We start from the raw sequence: 14,339 nt of genomic DNA, 5'->3' as shown, positions 1-14,339 counted from the left end.
CGTATATTGTTGCAGTGCGACCTATCCTCCAGGTCGGCAAGCTTCATCTCTAGATCTGATAGTTGTCCAGCTAAATTCTGTGAGTAGCTTAGAAGATTGGCATGGTCTATCATCAGGTCCTCTTGTTTGCATTCTAGAGTGTCTGTGCGTTCTCCGATCGTAGCTATGTCCCTCTTTAAATCTGCATGCGATATGTCGAAATTTTTTGACAGGGACTCGTGATGGGAAGCTACTAGCGATTTAATAGAGATCATCATGTTATTGGAGAGGTTGTCGGCTAGTGGGAGATGAGAGACTTGCTGTGATAGTGCCGTGCCGATCTAGGCATCCGAAAGGCTTCCAGTGTCTGAGCCCTCATCATCCGAGCCTGTGTGGGCCGCTCTGTTTAACTGTTGGAAGTGGTCCACTGCCGTTCTTTTGGGGGTAGAGTGTGGCTTCTGTTTTCTCCTGAAGGAGTGAGACATGTTGACTTTTCCAGAGGGATTATAGTCTATGGGCATCCTTGTTTTATTTAGGTATGCTGCAATGAGTAGTGAGACTGGTGGGATTCAAGCCTTTAGCTGGAAGTTTCTGAGTTAGGCCACAATTAAATTTTTCTCAGAGGCCCTCTGCAGACCGGCCTGTCAACTGTGCTGTGTGGTTGGTCAATGGACAGCTATCATAGCCCCTATGAATACGTGGGAGATCAAGTGGATTTTGTCCGTCAGTGGGACTTTAGATAGGGCCGATAGGATCCGGACCCAGGCTGAGAGGTAGGCTGCAACTGCGGCTGCAGTGGGGTAGTGGCCGCAGGTGTGTGGATATCGTGGAGCTGCTGACTTAACAGCTATCCCTACCTCCGTAGAGCCTGCTTGCGATCCCACTTGCGATGGTGGTGCGGTCCGGATTTGTGCCGGTGTGTAGGCCTCAAACACTACCTCCCAGTAGCAATTGCGGGTGCCCAAGTGACCTGCAAAGTTCACGGTGAGGCTCTCAATGCTGCCTAACCTCCGGGATGGAAGGGATGCAAGTATTTACCCTAGCTTTTTTTGCGACATTTTATTTAAGACTCTAATCGGAGCTTTGCACAAGTGCGACCGGTCGTCTTGGATGCTGGCTCCGCCCCCCAGATTTTAGTTTTTTATTGGGCACGCTAAAGTTCAATGTCCTTTATGATTTTAATAATGGTATAAAACTTCATTCATAATAAACCAACATATTCCACAATTTTTTCTTGGTGTACAATGTAATGCAAAAGTTTTAAAAGACATTACAGGGACACTGAAGTTGAAAAATGACATGCTCTAATTTACTATTTTAAATCACGCAATTTTAGACTTGCAACTGAGTACCTCTGTGTGTTTAACCCCCCAACAAGTTTGCCCATAAGGGTCCTTTAAAAGATCATTAAAGGGACATTAAACACAAATTGTAAGCGGTTTGTGTACCTTCATATCTGAAAATAATTTTGCAATGGATAATGCAGCTTTATTTTGACAAATGAGTAAATTTTTATTTATTTTTACCGATTTCCCTGTACCCCAGAACAAAAGAACTCCTGCTAACCAATTACAAACAAATACGCAGATATAGGATTAACTCTGTTTTCACATGTGCAGTTAATGAAAGAGACTGGGGTAGCCAGACCTCTTCTATTCCCTAAGGTGGTTTAGCACTGATTAATCTAAGTTAATGTGTAAAAAATAATTATTTAACATTTAAATATATATTTATATACACAATAATATTAACACCTAAACTACCTTGTATGCTCACTGCTACTGCAAAGAATACTTTTCCTATCACAAATGTTGATGATGGGTTCAAATCATCCCCACAATGCATTTTTCTGAAGGCAAGTTTTATGATTAATGGGATTGTAAAGTATAATGAATTACTGCCCAGTATATAAAAATAATCTTAAAAACAGGGGCACTTTAAATTTAATTCATTAAACTTTATAAACATTACACTTTATGCTTCTTTTTAAAAATATTTACCATTTCGTTATTTCAAACATATCGCAGTTCCTCCACCAACATCTACTACTGTATTTAGCATATAGAAGACAAATCCGGCTACCCCAAACATTGTGTGCCCCTTTGGGGTCCAGCTTGTGGAGCGTGCAACGATTGTTCTACCTAATCATTCTTTTCTACTACATTGTTTGTTTTTAAATGGTAAATGCCTTCTTTGGTAAGACAAAAAATTAGAATTTAATTTTTTCTATATGTCCTCTTTGATTGTGTGCACCAATCAAATTCCAGCTTTCTACACAAAATCAAAGAAATGGTGAAGTTTCTGCTGATTAAAAACTTTCATGATTCAAATAGGGCATGTAATTTTAAACAACTTTCCAATTTACTTTTATAATCAAATTTGCTTTGTCCATTGATATTCTTTGTTGAAAGCTAAACCTAGGTAGGCTCATATGCTAATTTCTAAGTCAATGAAGGTCGCCTCTTATCTCAGTGCATTTTGACAGTTTTTCAGTGTACCACATAGATAATATTGTGCTCACTCTCATGGAGTTATTTATGAGTCAGCACCGATTGGCTAAAATGCAAGTCTGACAAAAGAAATGAAATAATGGGGCAGTCTGCAGAGGCTAAGATACAATGTAATCACAGAGGTATAAAGTAGATTAATATAACTGTGTTGGTTATGTTGTTTAAAAGGGATAATCTATCTTTTTAAACATCAAAAATTCTGACGTAGACTGTCCCTTTAACATTATGTAACCTGCACTATGCAAAAATCAGGCAATAAAATAAAAAAATAAAAAATGTATGCTTACCTGATAAATGTCTTTCTTTCCGGATATGGAGAGTCCACAACATCATTCCAATTACTAGTGGGAATATCACTCCAGGCCAGCAGGAGGAGGCAAAGAGCACCCAAGGCAAAGCTGTTAAGCGTCACTCCCCTACCCATAATCCCCAGTTAGTCGACCGAAGTAAAATGGAAAAAGGAACAACACAAAGGTGTAGAGGTGCCTCAAAAATAACTGTCTTAATAAAGGGTGGGGTTGTGGACTCTCCATATCCGGAAAGAAAGACATTTATCAGGTAAGCATAAATTTTGTTTTCTTTCTTAACATATGGAGAGTCCACAACGTCATTCCAATTACTAGTGGGAACCAATACCCAAGCTAGAGGACACGGAATGAATAGGGAGGGAGAACAAGACAGGCAGACCTAAACAGATGGCACCGCCGCTTGAAGAACCTTTCTCCCAAAAGAGGCCTCAGCCAAGGCAAAAGTATCATATTTGGAAAATTTGGAAAAAGTATGCAGAGAGGACCAAGTTGTAGCCTTGCAAATCTGTTCCACAGAAGCTTCATTTTTGAAAGCAGAGCAGAAGAGATAGCAACAAGAAACAAAACCTTCCAAGTTAACAACTTAATATCTATTGAATGCATTGCCTCAAACGGAGCCAGCTGCAAAACTTTAAGAACAAGGTTAAGGCTCCAAGGAGGAGCAACTAACAAAGTTAGTTTACTTCTTCAGTATCAGATGAAGGAATTAAACTGTCCGAATCTTGAGATTTCACCCTCAGAAGCTACCGACGTATCCTCCTCATCAGACTTATGAGGAAGGGCAACCTGCGTAGCAGTAGGTGGAACAGAAACCTTACTATCTGAAAGTCTAATTTTCCTCTTGCGTTTTCCCAGCATAGGAAAAGCAGATAATGCTGCAGATACCGCAGAAGATACCTGTGCAGCAAAATCTGCAGGCAAATAAACTCCTCCAGGAGGCTGCGAGGAACTGCAGGGCACTATATGTGATGCCATAGAGGCTTGGGAAGTTTGAGGAGAAAGCTGTGGCATTGCCTGAGCAGCATCAATCTGAGAGACATTGGGCTCAGAGGGCAACAATCTATCTTTATATTCAAGGGTTCTAGCTAAGCATGCAGCACAGAATTGCATTGGCAAAATAATTTGTGCCTCAAGGCATAACAAGCATTTATCAAAAGACACAGTCCTGATCCATGTCCATAATACCAGAGATGTTTACAATTAATAGTGAGAAAAATAAAAGATACATTTTTATGTTTTGTTTTATTTAAATACTGTCACTTTAAGAAAATACCTCAGAGCGAGTACACTATGTATCTGCTAACTAAACCAAGACCTCTGCACCTCAGCCTGACTGAGTGTTTCACCTTACCTCTGGTCTACCAAAAGAGGATTCCCAATGCAATGAAAACAGCAGAGCTCTTCTGCCGATCGAGAGACACTAGAGATGTTGGCAACAGTGAGAAGCTGCTCCGCTAAGGAAACTGAAAGCGGAAGAGCGGGTCACATGACAAGCCAAAGTGAAATTGCGCAGTTAAAATAAAAAGCGCGCTTTCTAAACACTGACAGACAGCAAGACCGATCCTCTTGCGTTTCCACTCCGGCATCCTAATAAATTAGCCCAATCCTGAATATTCAACAACCATTAAGAATAAGAAGAACATGAGCCACGGTGATAATAATAATAATAATAATAATAATAATAATAAGGGATATGCTTTAAAACCAAACAAAAGTATTAAACCCTTAGTCTCCAAGTCACATATAAAGTGCCAGCACCCTGCCTATAAATATCCTTATAAAGGATATCACACGTTCCAAATTAAAGTTTCAGCTCAATCTTCTAAAGTGCAAGTCTCCAATACCTAGAAGACAAAGGGCACTTACCTGCAATCTAGCTGTCAGCAGGACGACAGTTTACAAGACATGAAAGGACACATACTCCTCACAGAGACCTGTAGAAAAAGAAAGAACAGAGTAACCAACTCTGGCTTTCTATACCAAGGGCAGCAAACGTGTTAGAAAACCAAGTAAGGACTACCTCACAACTTTCTAACTGCTTAAAAGCCACCACTACTCTACTGAAGAGATTGACATGGACACAGCTAAACCCAAAATCATTGCTTGCAGGGAAAAGTACCCAAAAAAGGAATTTAAATCTTCAGACACCTAACTTCACCTCCTCCATTGACAGAGGCAAAAAGAATGACTGGGGATTATGGGTAGGGGAGTGACACTTAACAGCTTTGCTGTGGTGCTCTTTGCCTCCTCCTGCTAGCCAGGAGAGATATTCCCACTAGTAATTGGAATGACGTTGTGGACTCTCCATGTCTTCAGGAAAGAAATAAAAAGGTAAGTTTACATTTGTCCATGTAGGTTACAAAGGTTAAAGCCATGAATGTATTTCACAGATTAGCTCTAGTCTTAGCAATAGCGCAATATGAACTGCAACCAGTAAATCCTGAAATCTAGCAGCATCTTCTTACTTGTAACCAATCCTGCGGGAAAAGTGAAGACAGGTTTCCTTTAGGTGTGTCTGGAAGTTCTCTATGCGGAAGTTTCCCCCACATTCCGGACAGACATGTGGTGAACTCTGTTTATGCATTCGCTGGTGGGCCTCAAAACTACAACGATTTGGCATCATCATTGGGCACAGAGTACACACCTGAAAAAAGAACAAATCTGCTTAAGGATTATATATATATATATATATAAATATATGTAAATAAAACAAACATAAAAAGTGTTGAGCCACCTGCAATCAAGCAGCCAAGGTTACTCAAACCCAGAGTAAGTTTGGTTATCTCCGTAAGAGTTCTAGCACAATTAAATAGCACAATAACAAAAAAAACTGCCTGTAGTCTGATTTGAACTAGCTTTGTGCATTAGTGCAGTTTGTGATAATACAAATCAGGAAGGCGGCTGCTCATCACATTCGGCTCTTTTCGGAGCTGCATTTAACCTTGTGAAAATACAACACACCGAGATCTGGATTTGCCCAGATCTCAGCATGCTGCATCTCTGCAAGCATAAATGAAAAGAGAAGAATGCAGTGAGCAATTGCTTTCTTCTGTATTCGTACCGTCACAAACTGCACGAATGCACATGACTAATTTGAACATATTTTAATATAAGAATGGATTACTCTATCTCCTGAGCTATCTGGATGTTTTTTTTAATAAAACAAGCTGTACAACTCTTTGTAAGTGTAGGACATTTCAATCAGTGCTTAGTTACATGAAACCCTAACTTTTTCTTACATGATTCAGGCATAAAATTAAAATGGTGGTAAACTTTCACCTTTGTACAAACAGATCCGGAATGTTAGCGATATTTTAGATGGAGTTTAAGCAACAGTTGTGATGAAGTTGCGCTTTAACTTACATTTTAATGTAGCACTGAAATTCAAATACCCTACGCATCCTCAGGATGCCCACTTCAAAAGTAATTTTCTTTTTTGTGAGCGAACGGTTTGAACTGTTGTCCAATTAGCACTCTAGCTACAAAAAATATTGTAAGTGCTGTTTGGCTAGCGCGCCAATTCGAGAACAGTTCAAACCACCAGCTCACAAAAATGAAAATTACTTTTGAAGTGTGTGGGGTATTTGAATTTTAGCGCTATATTAAAAAGTAAGTTATAGTGCATCTTTATTACAACTGATTAGGGCTGCACGTTTAATCTCGGATGCGGTTTTAAAACCGCGAGAGTATGCAATTTTAGCCCCGCCCCTTTTGACATCACCTATGACGTGCAGGAGGGCCGCCGACTTGCCGTGCCCGCTTTGCGACATTGAGCCAACTTACCGGGGATCGCTGTGGCTGATGCGGGTTACAGGAAGGGGGGTGCACACTTTGTGGCTGATGTGGGTTACAGGGAGGGGGGTGCGCTGGGACTTATGTGGGTTGGGGGCTGATGGTGGTTACAGGCGGTGCTTACAATGTTAAAGGGGGTGCGGGCGCTGTGGCTGATGCGGGTTACAGTTAGGGGGGACGCTGGGACTTGTAGGTTGGGGGCTGATGGTGCTTACAGGTGGTGCAGTGCTTATGATGTTAAAGGTGGTGCTTATTGGGGGTTTACAGTGGGAGCTGATGGGGCTTATTTAGGTTACACCGGAGGTGCTATTGGGGGTTAGAGTGGGAGCTGATGGGGCTTATTTAGGTTACAGAGGGGGGCTTATGGGGGTTACAGAGGGTGCTGACGTGAAAATCGTGATCCCCCCCCCCCATATCGCCCAGCACTACAACTGATGAATTAAAGTCCATTTAAAAACAGAATTTATGTTTACCTGATAAATTTCTTTCTCCAACGGTGTGTCCGGTCCACGGCGTCATCCTTACTTGTGGGATATTCTCTTCCCCAACAGGAAATGGCAAAGAGCCCAGCAAAGCTGGTCACATGATCCCTCCCAGGCTCCGCCTACCCCAGTCATTCGACCGACGTTAAGGAGGAATATTTGCATAGGAGAAACCATATGGTACCGTGGTGACTGTAGTTAAAGAAAATAAATATCAGACCTGATTAAAAAACCAGGGCGGGCCGTGGACCGGACACACCGTTGGAGAAAGAAATTTATCAGGTAAACATAAATTCTGTTTTCTCCAACATAGGTGTGTCCGGTCCACGGCGTCATCCTTACTTGTGGGAACCAATACCAAAGCTTTAGGACACGGATGAAGGGAGGGAGCAAATCAGGTCACCTAAATGGAAGGCACCACGGCTTGCAAAACCTTTCTCCCAAAAATAGCCTCAGAAGAAGCAAAAGTATCAAACTTGTAAAATTTGGTAAAAGTGTGCAGTGAAGACCAAGTCGCTGCCCTACATATCTGATCAACAGAAGCCTCGTTCTTGAAGGCCCATGTGGAAGCCACAGCCCTAGTGGAATGAGCTGTGATTCTTTCGGGAGGCTGCCGTCCGGCAGTCTCGTAAGCCAATCTGATGATGCTTTTAATCCAAAAAGAGAGAGAGGTAGAAGTTGCTTTTTGACCTCTCCTTTTACCTGAATAAACAACAAACAAGGAAGATGTTTGTCTAAAATCCTTAGTAGCATCTAAATAGAATTTTAGAGCGCGAACAACATCCAAATTGTGCAACAAACGTTCCTTCTTTGAAACTGGTTTTGGACACAGAGAAGGTACGATAATCTCCTGGTTAATGTTTTTGTTAGAAACAACTTTTGGAAGAAAACCAGGTTTAGTACGTAAAACCACCTTATCTGCATGGAACACCAGATAAGGAGGAGAACACTGCAGAGCAGATAATTCTGAGACTCTTCTAGCAGAAGAAATCGCAACTAAAAACAAAACTTTCCAAGATAATAACTTAATATCAACGGAATGTAAGGGTTCAAACGGAACCCCCTGAAGAACTGAAAGAACTAAATTGAGACTCCAAGGAGGAGTCAAAGGTTTGTAAACAGGCTTGATTCTAACCAGAGCCTGAACAAAGGCTTGAACATCTGGCACAGCTGCCAGCTTTTTGTGAAGTAAAACCGACAAGGCAGAAATCTATCCCTTCAGGGAACTTGCAGATAATCCTTTTTCCAATCCTTCTTGAAGGAAGGATAGAATCCTAGGAATCTTAACCTTGTCCCAAGGGAATCCTTTAGATTCACACCAACAGATATATTTTTTCCAAATTTTGTGGTAAATCTTTCTAGTTACAGGCTTTCTGGCCTGAACAAGAGTATCGATAACAGAATCTGAGAATCCTCGCTTCGATAAAATCAAGCGTTCAATCTCCAAGCAGTCAGCTGGAGTGAAACCAGATTCGGATGTTCGAACGGACCCTGAACAAGAAGGTCTCGTCTCAAAGGTAGCTTCCAAGGTGGAGCCGATGACATATTCACCAGATCTGCATACCAAGTCCTGCGTGGCCACGCAGGAGCTATCAAGATCACCGACGCCCTCTCCTGATTGATCCTGGCTACCAGCCTGGGGATGAGAGGAAATGGCGGGAACACATAAGCTAGTTTGAAGGTCCAAGGTGCTACTAGTGCATCCACTAGAGCCGCCTTGGGATCCCTGGATCTGGCCCCGTAGCAAGGAACTTTGAAGTTCTGACGAGAGGCCATCAGATCCATGTCTGGAATGCCCCACAGGTGAGTGACTTGGGCAAAGATTTCCGGATGGAGTTCCCACTCCCCCGGATGCAATGTCTGACGACTCAGAAAATCCGCTTCCCAATTTTCCACTCCTGGGATGTGGATAGCAGACAGGTGGCAGGAGTGAGACTCCGCCCATAGAATGATTTTGGTCACTTCTTCCATCGCTAGGGAACTCCTTGTTCCCCCCTGATGGTTGATGTACGCAACAGTTGTCATGTTGTCTGATTGAAACCGTATGAACTTGGCCCTCGCTAGCTGAGGCCAAGCCTTGAGAGCATTGAATATCGCTCTCAGTTCCAGAATATTTATCGGTAGAAGAGATTCTTCCCGAGACCAAAGACCCTGAGCTTTCAGGGATCCCCAGACCGCACCCCAGCCCATCAGACTGGCGTCGGTCGTGACAATGACCCACTCTGGTCTGCGGAACGTCATCCCTTGAGACAGATTGTCCAGGGACAGCCACCAACGGAGTGAGTCTCTGGTCCTCTGATTTACTTGTATCTTCGGAGACAAGTCTGTATAGTCCCCATTCCACTGACTGAGCATGCACAGTTGTAATGGTCTTAGATGAATGCGCGCAAAAGGAACTATGTCCATTGCCGCCACCATCAACCCGATCACTTCCATGCACTGAGCTATGGAAGGAAGAGGAACAGAATGAAGTATCCGACAAGAGTCTAGAAGTTTTGTTTTTCTTGCCTCTGTTAGAAAGATCCTCATTTCTAAGGAGTCTATAATTGTTCCCAAGAAGGGAACCCTTGTTGACGGGGATAGAGAACTCTTTTCCACGTTCACTTTCCAGCCGTGAGATCTGAGAAAGGCCAGGACAATGTCCGTGTGAGCCTTTGCTTGAGGAAGGGACGACGCTTGAATCAGAATGTCGTCCAGGTAAGGTACTACTGCAATGCCCCTTGGTCTTAGCACCGCTAGAAGGGACCCTAGTACCTTTGTGAAAATCCTTGGAGCAGTGGCTAATCCGAAAGGAAGCGCCACGAACTGGTAATGTTTGTCCAGGAATGCGAACCGTAGGAACCGATGATGTTCCTTGTGGATAGGAATATGTAGATACGCATCCTTTAAATCCACCGTGGTCATGAATTGACCCTCCTGGATGGAAGGAAGAATAGTTCGAATGGTTTCCATCTTGAAAGATGGAACCTTGAGAAACTTGTTTAAGATCTTGAGATCTAAGATTGGTCTGAACGTTCCCTCTTTTTTGGGAACTATGAACAGATTGGAGTAGAACCCCATCCCTTGTTCTCTTAGTGGAACAGGATGAATCACTCCCATTTTTAACAGGTCTTCTACACAATGTAAGAACGCCTGTCTTTTTATGTGGTCTGAAGACAACTGAGACCTGTGGAACCTCCCCCTTGGGGGAAGTCCCTTGAATTCCAGAAGATAACCCTGGGAGACTATTTCTAGCGCCCAAGGATCCAGAACATCTCTTGCCCAAGCCTGAGCGAAGAGAGAGAGTCTGCCCCCCACCAGATCCGGTCCCGGATCGGGGGCCAATATTTCATGCTGTCTTGGTAGCAGTGGCAGGTTTCTTGGCCTGCTTTCCCTTGTTCCAGCCTTGCATTGGTCTCCAAGCTGGCTTGGCTTGAGAAGTATTACCCTCTTGCTTAGAGGACGTAGCACTTTGGGCTGGTCCGTTTTTACGAAAGGGACGAAAATTAGGTCTATTTTTCGCCTTGAAAGGCCGATCCTGAGGAAGGGCGTGGCCCTTACCCCCAGTGATATCCGAGATAATCTCTTTCAAGTCAGGGCCAAACAGCGTTTTCCCCTTGAAAGGAATGTTTAGTAGCTTGTTCTTGGAAGACGCATCAGCCGACCAAGATTTCAACCAAAGCGCTCTGCGCGCCACAATAGCAAACCCAGAATTCTTAGCCGCTAACCTAGCCAATTGCAAAGTGGCGTCTAGGGTGAAAGAATTAGCCAATTTGAGAGCATTGATTCTGTCCATAATCTCCTCATAAGGAGGAGAATCACTATCGAGCGCCTTTATCAGCTCATCAAACCAGAAGCATGCGGCTGTAGTGACAGGGACAATGCATGAAATTGGTTGTAGAAGGTAACCCTGCTGAACAAACATCTTTTTAAGCAAACCTTCTAATTTTTTATCCATAGGATCTTTGAAAGCGCAACTATCCTCTATGGGTATAGTGGTGCGTTTGTTTAAAGTAGAAACCGCTCCCTCGACCTTGGGGACTGTCTGCCATAAGTCCTTTCTGGGGTCGACCATAGGAAACAATTTTTTAAATATGGGGGGAGGGACGAAAGGAATACCGGGCCTTTCCCATTCTTTATTAACAATGTCCGCCACCCGCTTGGGTATAGGAAAAGCTTCTGGGAGCTCCGGCACCTCTAGGAACTTGTCCATTTTACATAGTTTCTCTGGGATGACCAACTTTTCACAATCATCCAGAGTGGATAATACCTCCTTAAGCAGAATGCGGAGATGTTCCAACTTAAATTTAAATGCAATTACATCAGGTTCAGCCTGTTGAGAAATGTTCCCTGAATCAGTAATTTCTCCCTCAGACAAAACCTCCCTGGCCCCCTCAGATTGAGTTAGGGGTCCTTCAGAGATATTAATATCAGCGTCGTCATGCTCTTCAGTAACTAAAACAGAGCAGCCACGCTTACGCTGACAAGGGTTCATTTTGGCTAAAATGTTTTTGACAGAATTATCCATTACAGCCGTTAATTGTTGCATAGTAAGGAGTATTGGCGCGCTAGATGTACTAGGGGCCTCCTGAGTGGGCAAGACTCGTGTAGACGAAGGAGGGAATGATGCAGTACCATGCTTACTCCCCTCACTTGAGGAATCATCTTGGGCATCATTGTCATTATCACATAAATCACATTTATTTAAATGAACAGGAATTCTGGCTTCCCCACATTCAGAACACAGTCTATCTGGTAGTTCAGACATGTTAAACAGGCATAAACTTGATAATAAAGTACAAAAAACGTTTTAAGATAAAACCGTTACTGTCACTTTAAATTTTAAACTGAACACACTTTATTACTGCAATTGCGAAAAAACATGAAGGAATTGTACAAAATTCACCAAATTTTCACCACAGTGTCTTAAAGCCTTAAAAGTATTGCACACCAAATTTGGAAGCTTTAACCCTTAAAATAACGGAACCGGAGCCGTTTTAACACTTTAACCCCTTTACAGTCCCTGGTATCTGCTTTGCTGAGACCCAACCAAACCCAAAGGGGAATACGATACCAAATGACGCCTTCAGAAAGTCTTTTCTAAGTATCAGAGCTCCTCTCACATGCGACTGCATGCCATGCCTCTCAAAAACAAGTGCGCCACACCGGCGCGAAAATGAGGCTCTGCTTATGCTATGGGAAAGCCCCAGAGAAATAAGGTGTCAAATACAGTGCCTGCCGATATTTATAATATCAATATACCCAGATAAAATGATTCCTCAAAGCTAAATATGTTTTAAAACTGAATCGATTTAGCCCAGAAAAGTCTACAATCTTAATAAGCCCTTGTGAAGCCCTTATTTACCATCGTAATAAACATGGCTTACCGGATCCCATAGGGAAAAATGACAGCTTCCAGCATTACATCGTCTTGTTAGAATGTGTCATACCTCAAGCAGCAAGAGACTGCACACTGTTCCCCCAACTGAAGTTAATTGCTCTCAACAGTCCTGTGTGGAACAGCCATGGATTTTAGTTACGGTGCTAAAATCATTTTCCTCATACAAACAGAAATCTTCATCTCTTTTCTGTTTCTGAGTAAATAGTACATACCAGCACTATTTTAAAATAACAAACTCTTGATTGAATAATAAAAACTACAGTTAAACACTAAAAAACTCTAAGCCATCTCCGTGGAGATGTTGCCTGTACAACGGCAAAGAGAATGACTGGGGTAGGCGGAGCCTGGGAGGGATCATGTGACCAGCTTTGCTGGGCTCTTTGCCATTTCCTGTTGGGGAAGAGAATATCCCACAAGTAAGGATGACGCCGTGGACCGGACACACCTATGTTGGAGAAATATCAATAACATTCTGGATCGGTTTATACAAACGGGAAAGTTTACCATCACTTTAAGTTTCCAAATTTACTTCCGTAACTAAATCTTCTTCATTCTCGTGGCATTTGTGATATTCTGTCTCCAAAAAAAGTATCTAAAAATTATAAAAAAGGAAGGTAATATTTCAGACCTATGTAAGAAATAACAAAATTATATTTTGCACTTTTTTTTTTAGAATAATTTTTTTTATTTTATCCGATTCACAATACAGCAAAATAAAAAACATAAATTATGCTTACCTGATCATTTCATTTCCAACGAGGGGAGGAGAGTCAACGGCTTCATTCATTACTGTTGGAAATTAAGAGCCTGGCCACCAGGAGGAGGCAAAGACACCCCAGCCAAAGGCTTAAATACCTCCCCCACTTCCCTCATACCCCAGTCATTCTGCCGAGGGAACAAGGAACAGTAGAAGAAATATCAGGGTATAAATGGTGCCAGAAGATAAATTAAATTTAGATCCACCCATTGGAGATACGGGCGGGAGCCGTGGACTCTCCTCCGCTCGATGGAAATTAAATTATCAGGTAAGCATAATTCATGTTTTCCATCTAAAGGGGAGGAGAGTCCACAGCTTCATTCATTACTGTTGGGAACACATATCCAAGCTCTAGAGGACACTGAATGAAACCGGGAGGGTAAAAGGCGGACACTAATCTGAGGGCACCACAGCCTGCAAAACCTCTCTCCCAAAAACAGCTTCCGCAGAAGCAAAAACATCAAATTTGTAACACTTTGTAAAAGTGTGTAAGGAGGACCAGGTAGCCACCTTACAAATTTGCTCCATAGAGGCCTCATTCTTGAAGGCCCAAGACGAAGCCACAACTCTAGTTGAATGAGCTGTGATCCTCTGAGGAGACTCATGTCCCGCTGTCTCATAGACCAAGTGAATCAAGCTCCTCAACCAAAAGGACAAAGAAGTAGAAGAGGCTTTCTGCCCCTTGCGCTTCCCGGAAAACACCACAAAAAAAGATGTAGACTGTCTGAAATCCTTTGTAGCCTGAAGATAGAACTTTAGGGCACAAACCACATCCAGATTATGAAGTAACCTCTCCTTAGAAGAAGAAGAAGGGTTAGGACACAAAGAAGGAACCGCTATTTCCGGATTGATGTTACGGTTAGACACCACCTTGGGAAGAAACCCCAAACCAGTGCGAAGCACAGCCTTATCCGCATGAAAAACCAGATAAGGAGGCTCACATTGCAAGGCAGACAGTTTAGATACTCTGCGCGCCAATGCAATGGCCAACAGGAAAAGAACCTTACAGGACAGAATCTTAATGTCAATGGAATGCATAGGCTCAAACGGAACCCTCTGCAATACCTTAAGGACCAACTTTAAACTCCAAGGGGGAGCAGACTGTCTAAAGACAGGCCTGATTCTGGACAT

The 14,339-nt window shown here is 42.7% G+C and overlaps 1 protein-coding gene across 2 annotated transcripts in view; it reads right to left on the bottom strand.

Moving 5' to 3' along the window:
* The window catches only part of ZNF687 (zinc finger protein 687), a 170,312-nt gene that overhangs the window by 67,105 nt on the left and 88,868 nt on the right, over positions 1-14,339 (bottom strand). For both annotated transcript variants that reach the window (XM_053703779.1, XM_053703788.1), the window contains exon 3: positions 5,263-5,441. In XM_053703779.1, coding sequence (XP_053559754.1) covers positions 5,263-5,441 — 179 coding nt within the window. The remainder of the gene's footprint in view (positions 1-5,262; positions 5,442-14,339) is intronic.

The sequence above is a fragment of the Bombina bombina genome, chromosome 1 (assembly GCF_027579735.1).
Source record: "Bombina bombina isolate aBomBom1 chromosome 1, aBomBom1.pri, whole genome shotgun sequence".
Taxonomy (NCBI): Eukaryota; Metazoa; Chordata; class Amphibia; order Anura; family Bombinatoridae; genus Bombina; species Bombina bombina.
This window is presented reverse-complemented; position numbering and strand designations above follow the sequence as displayed.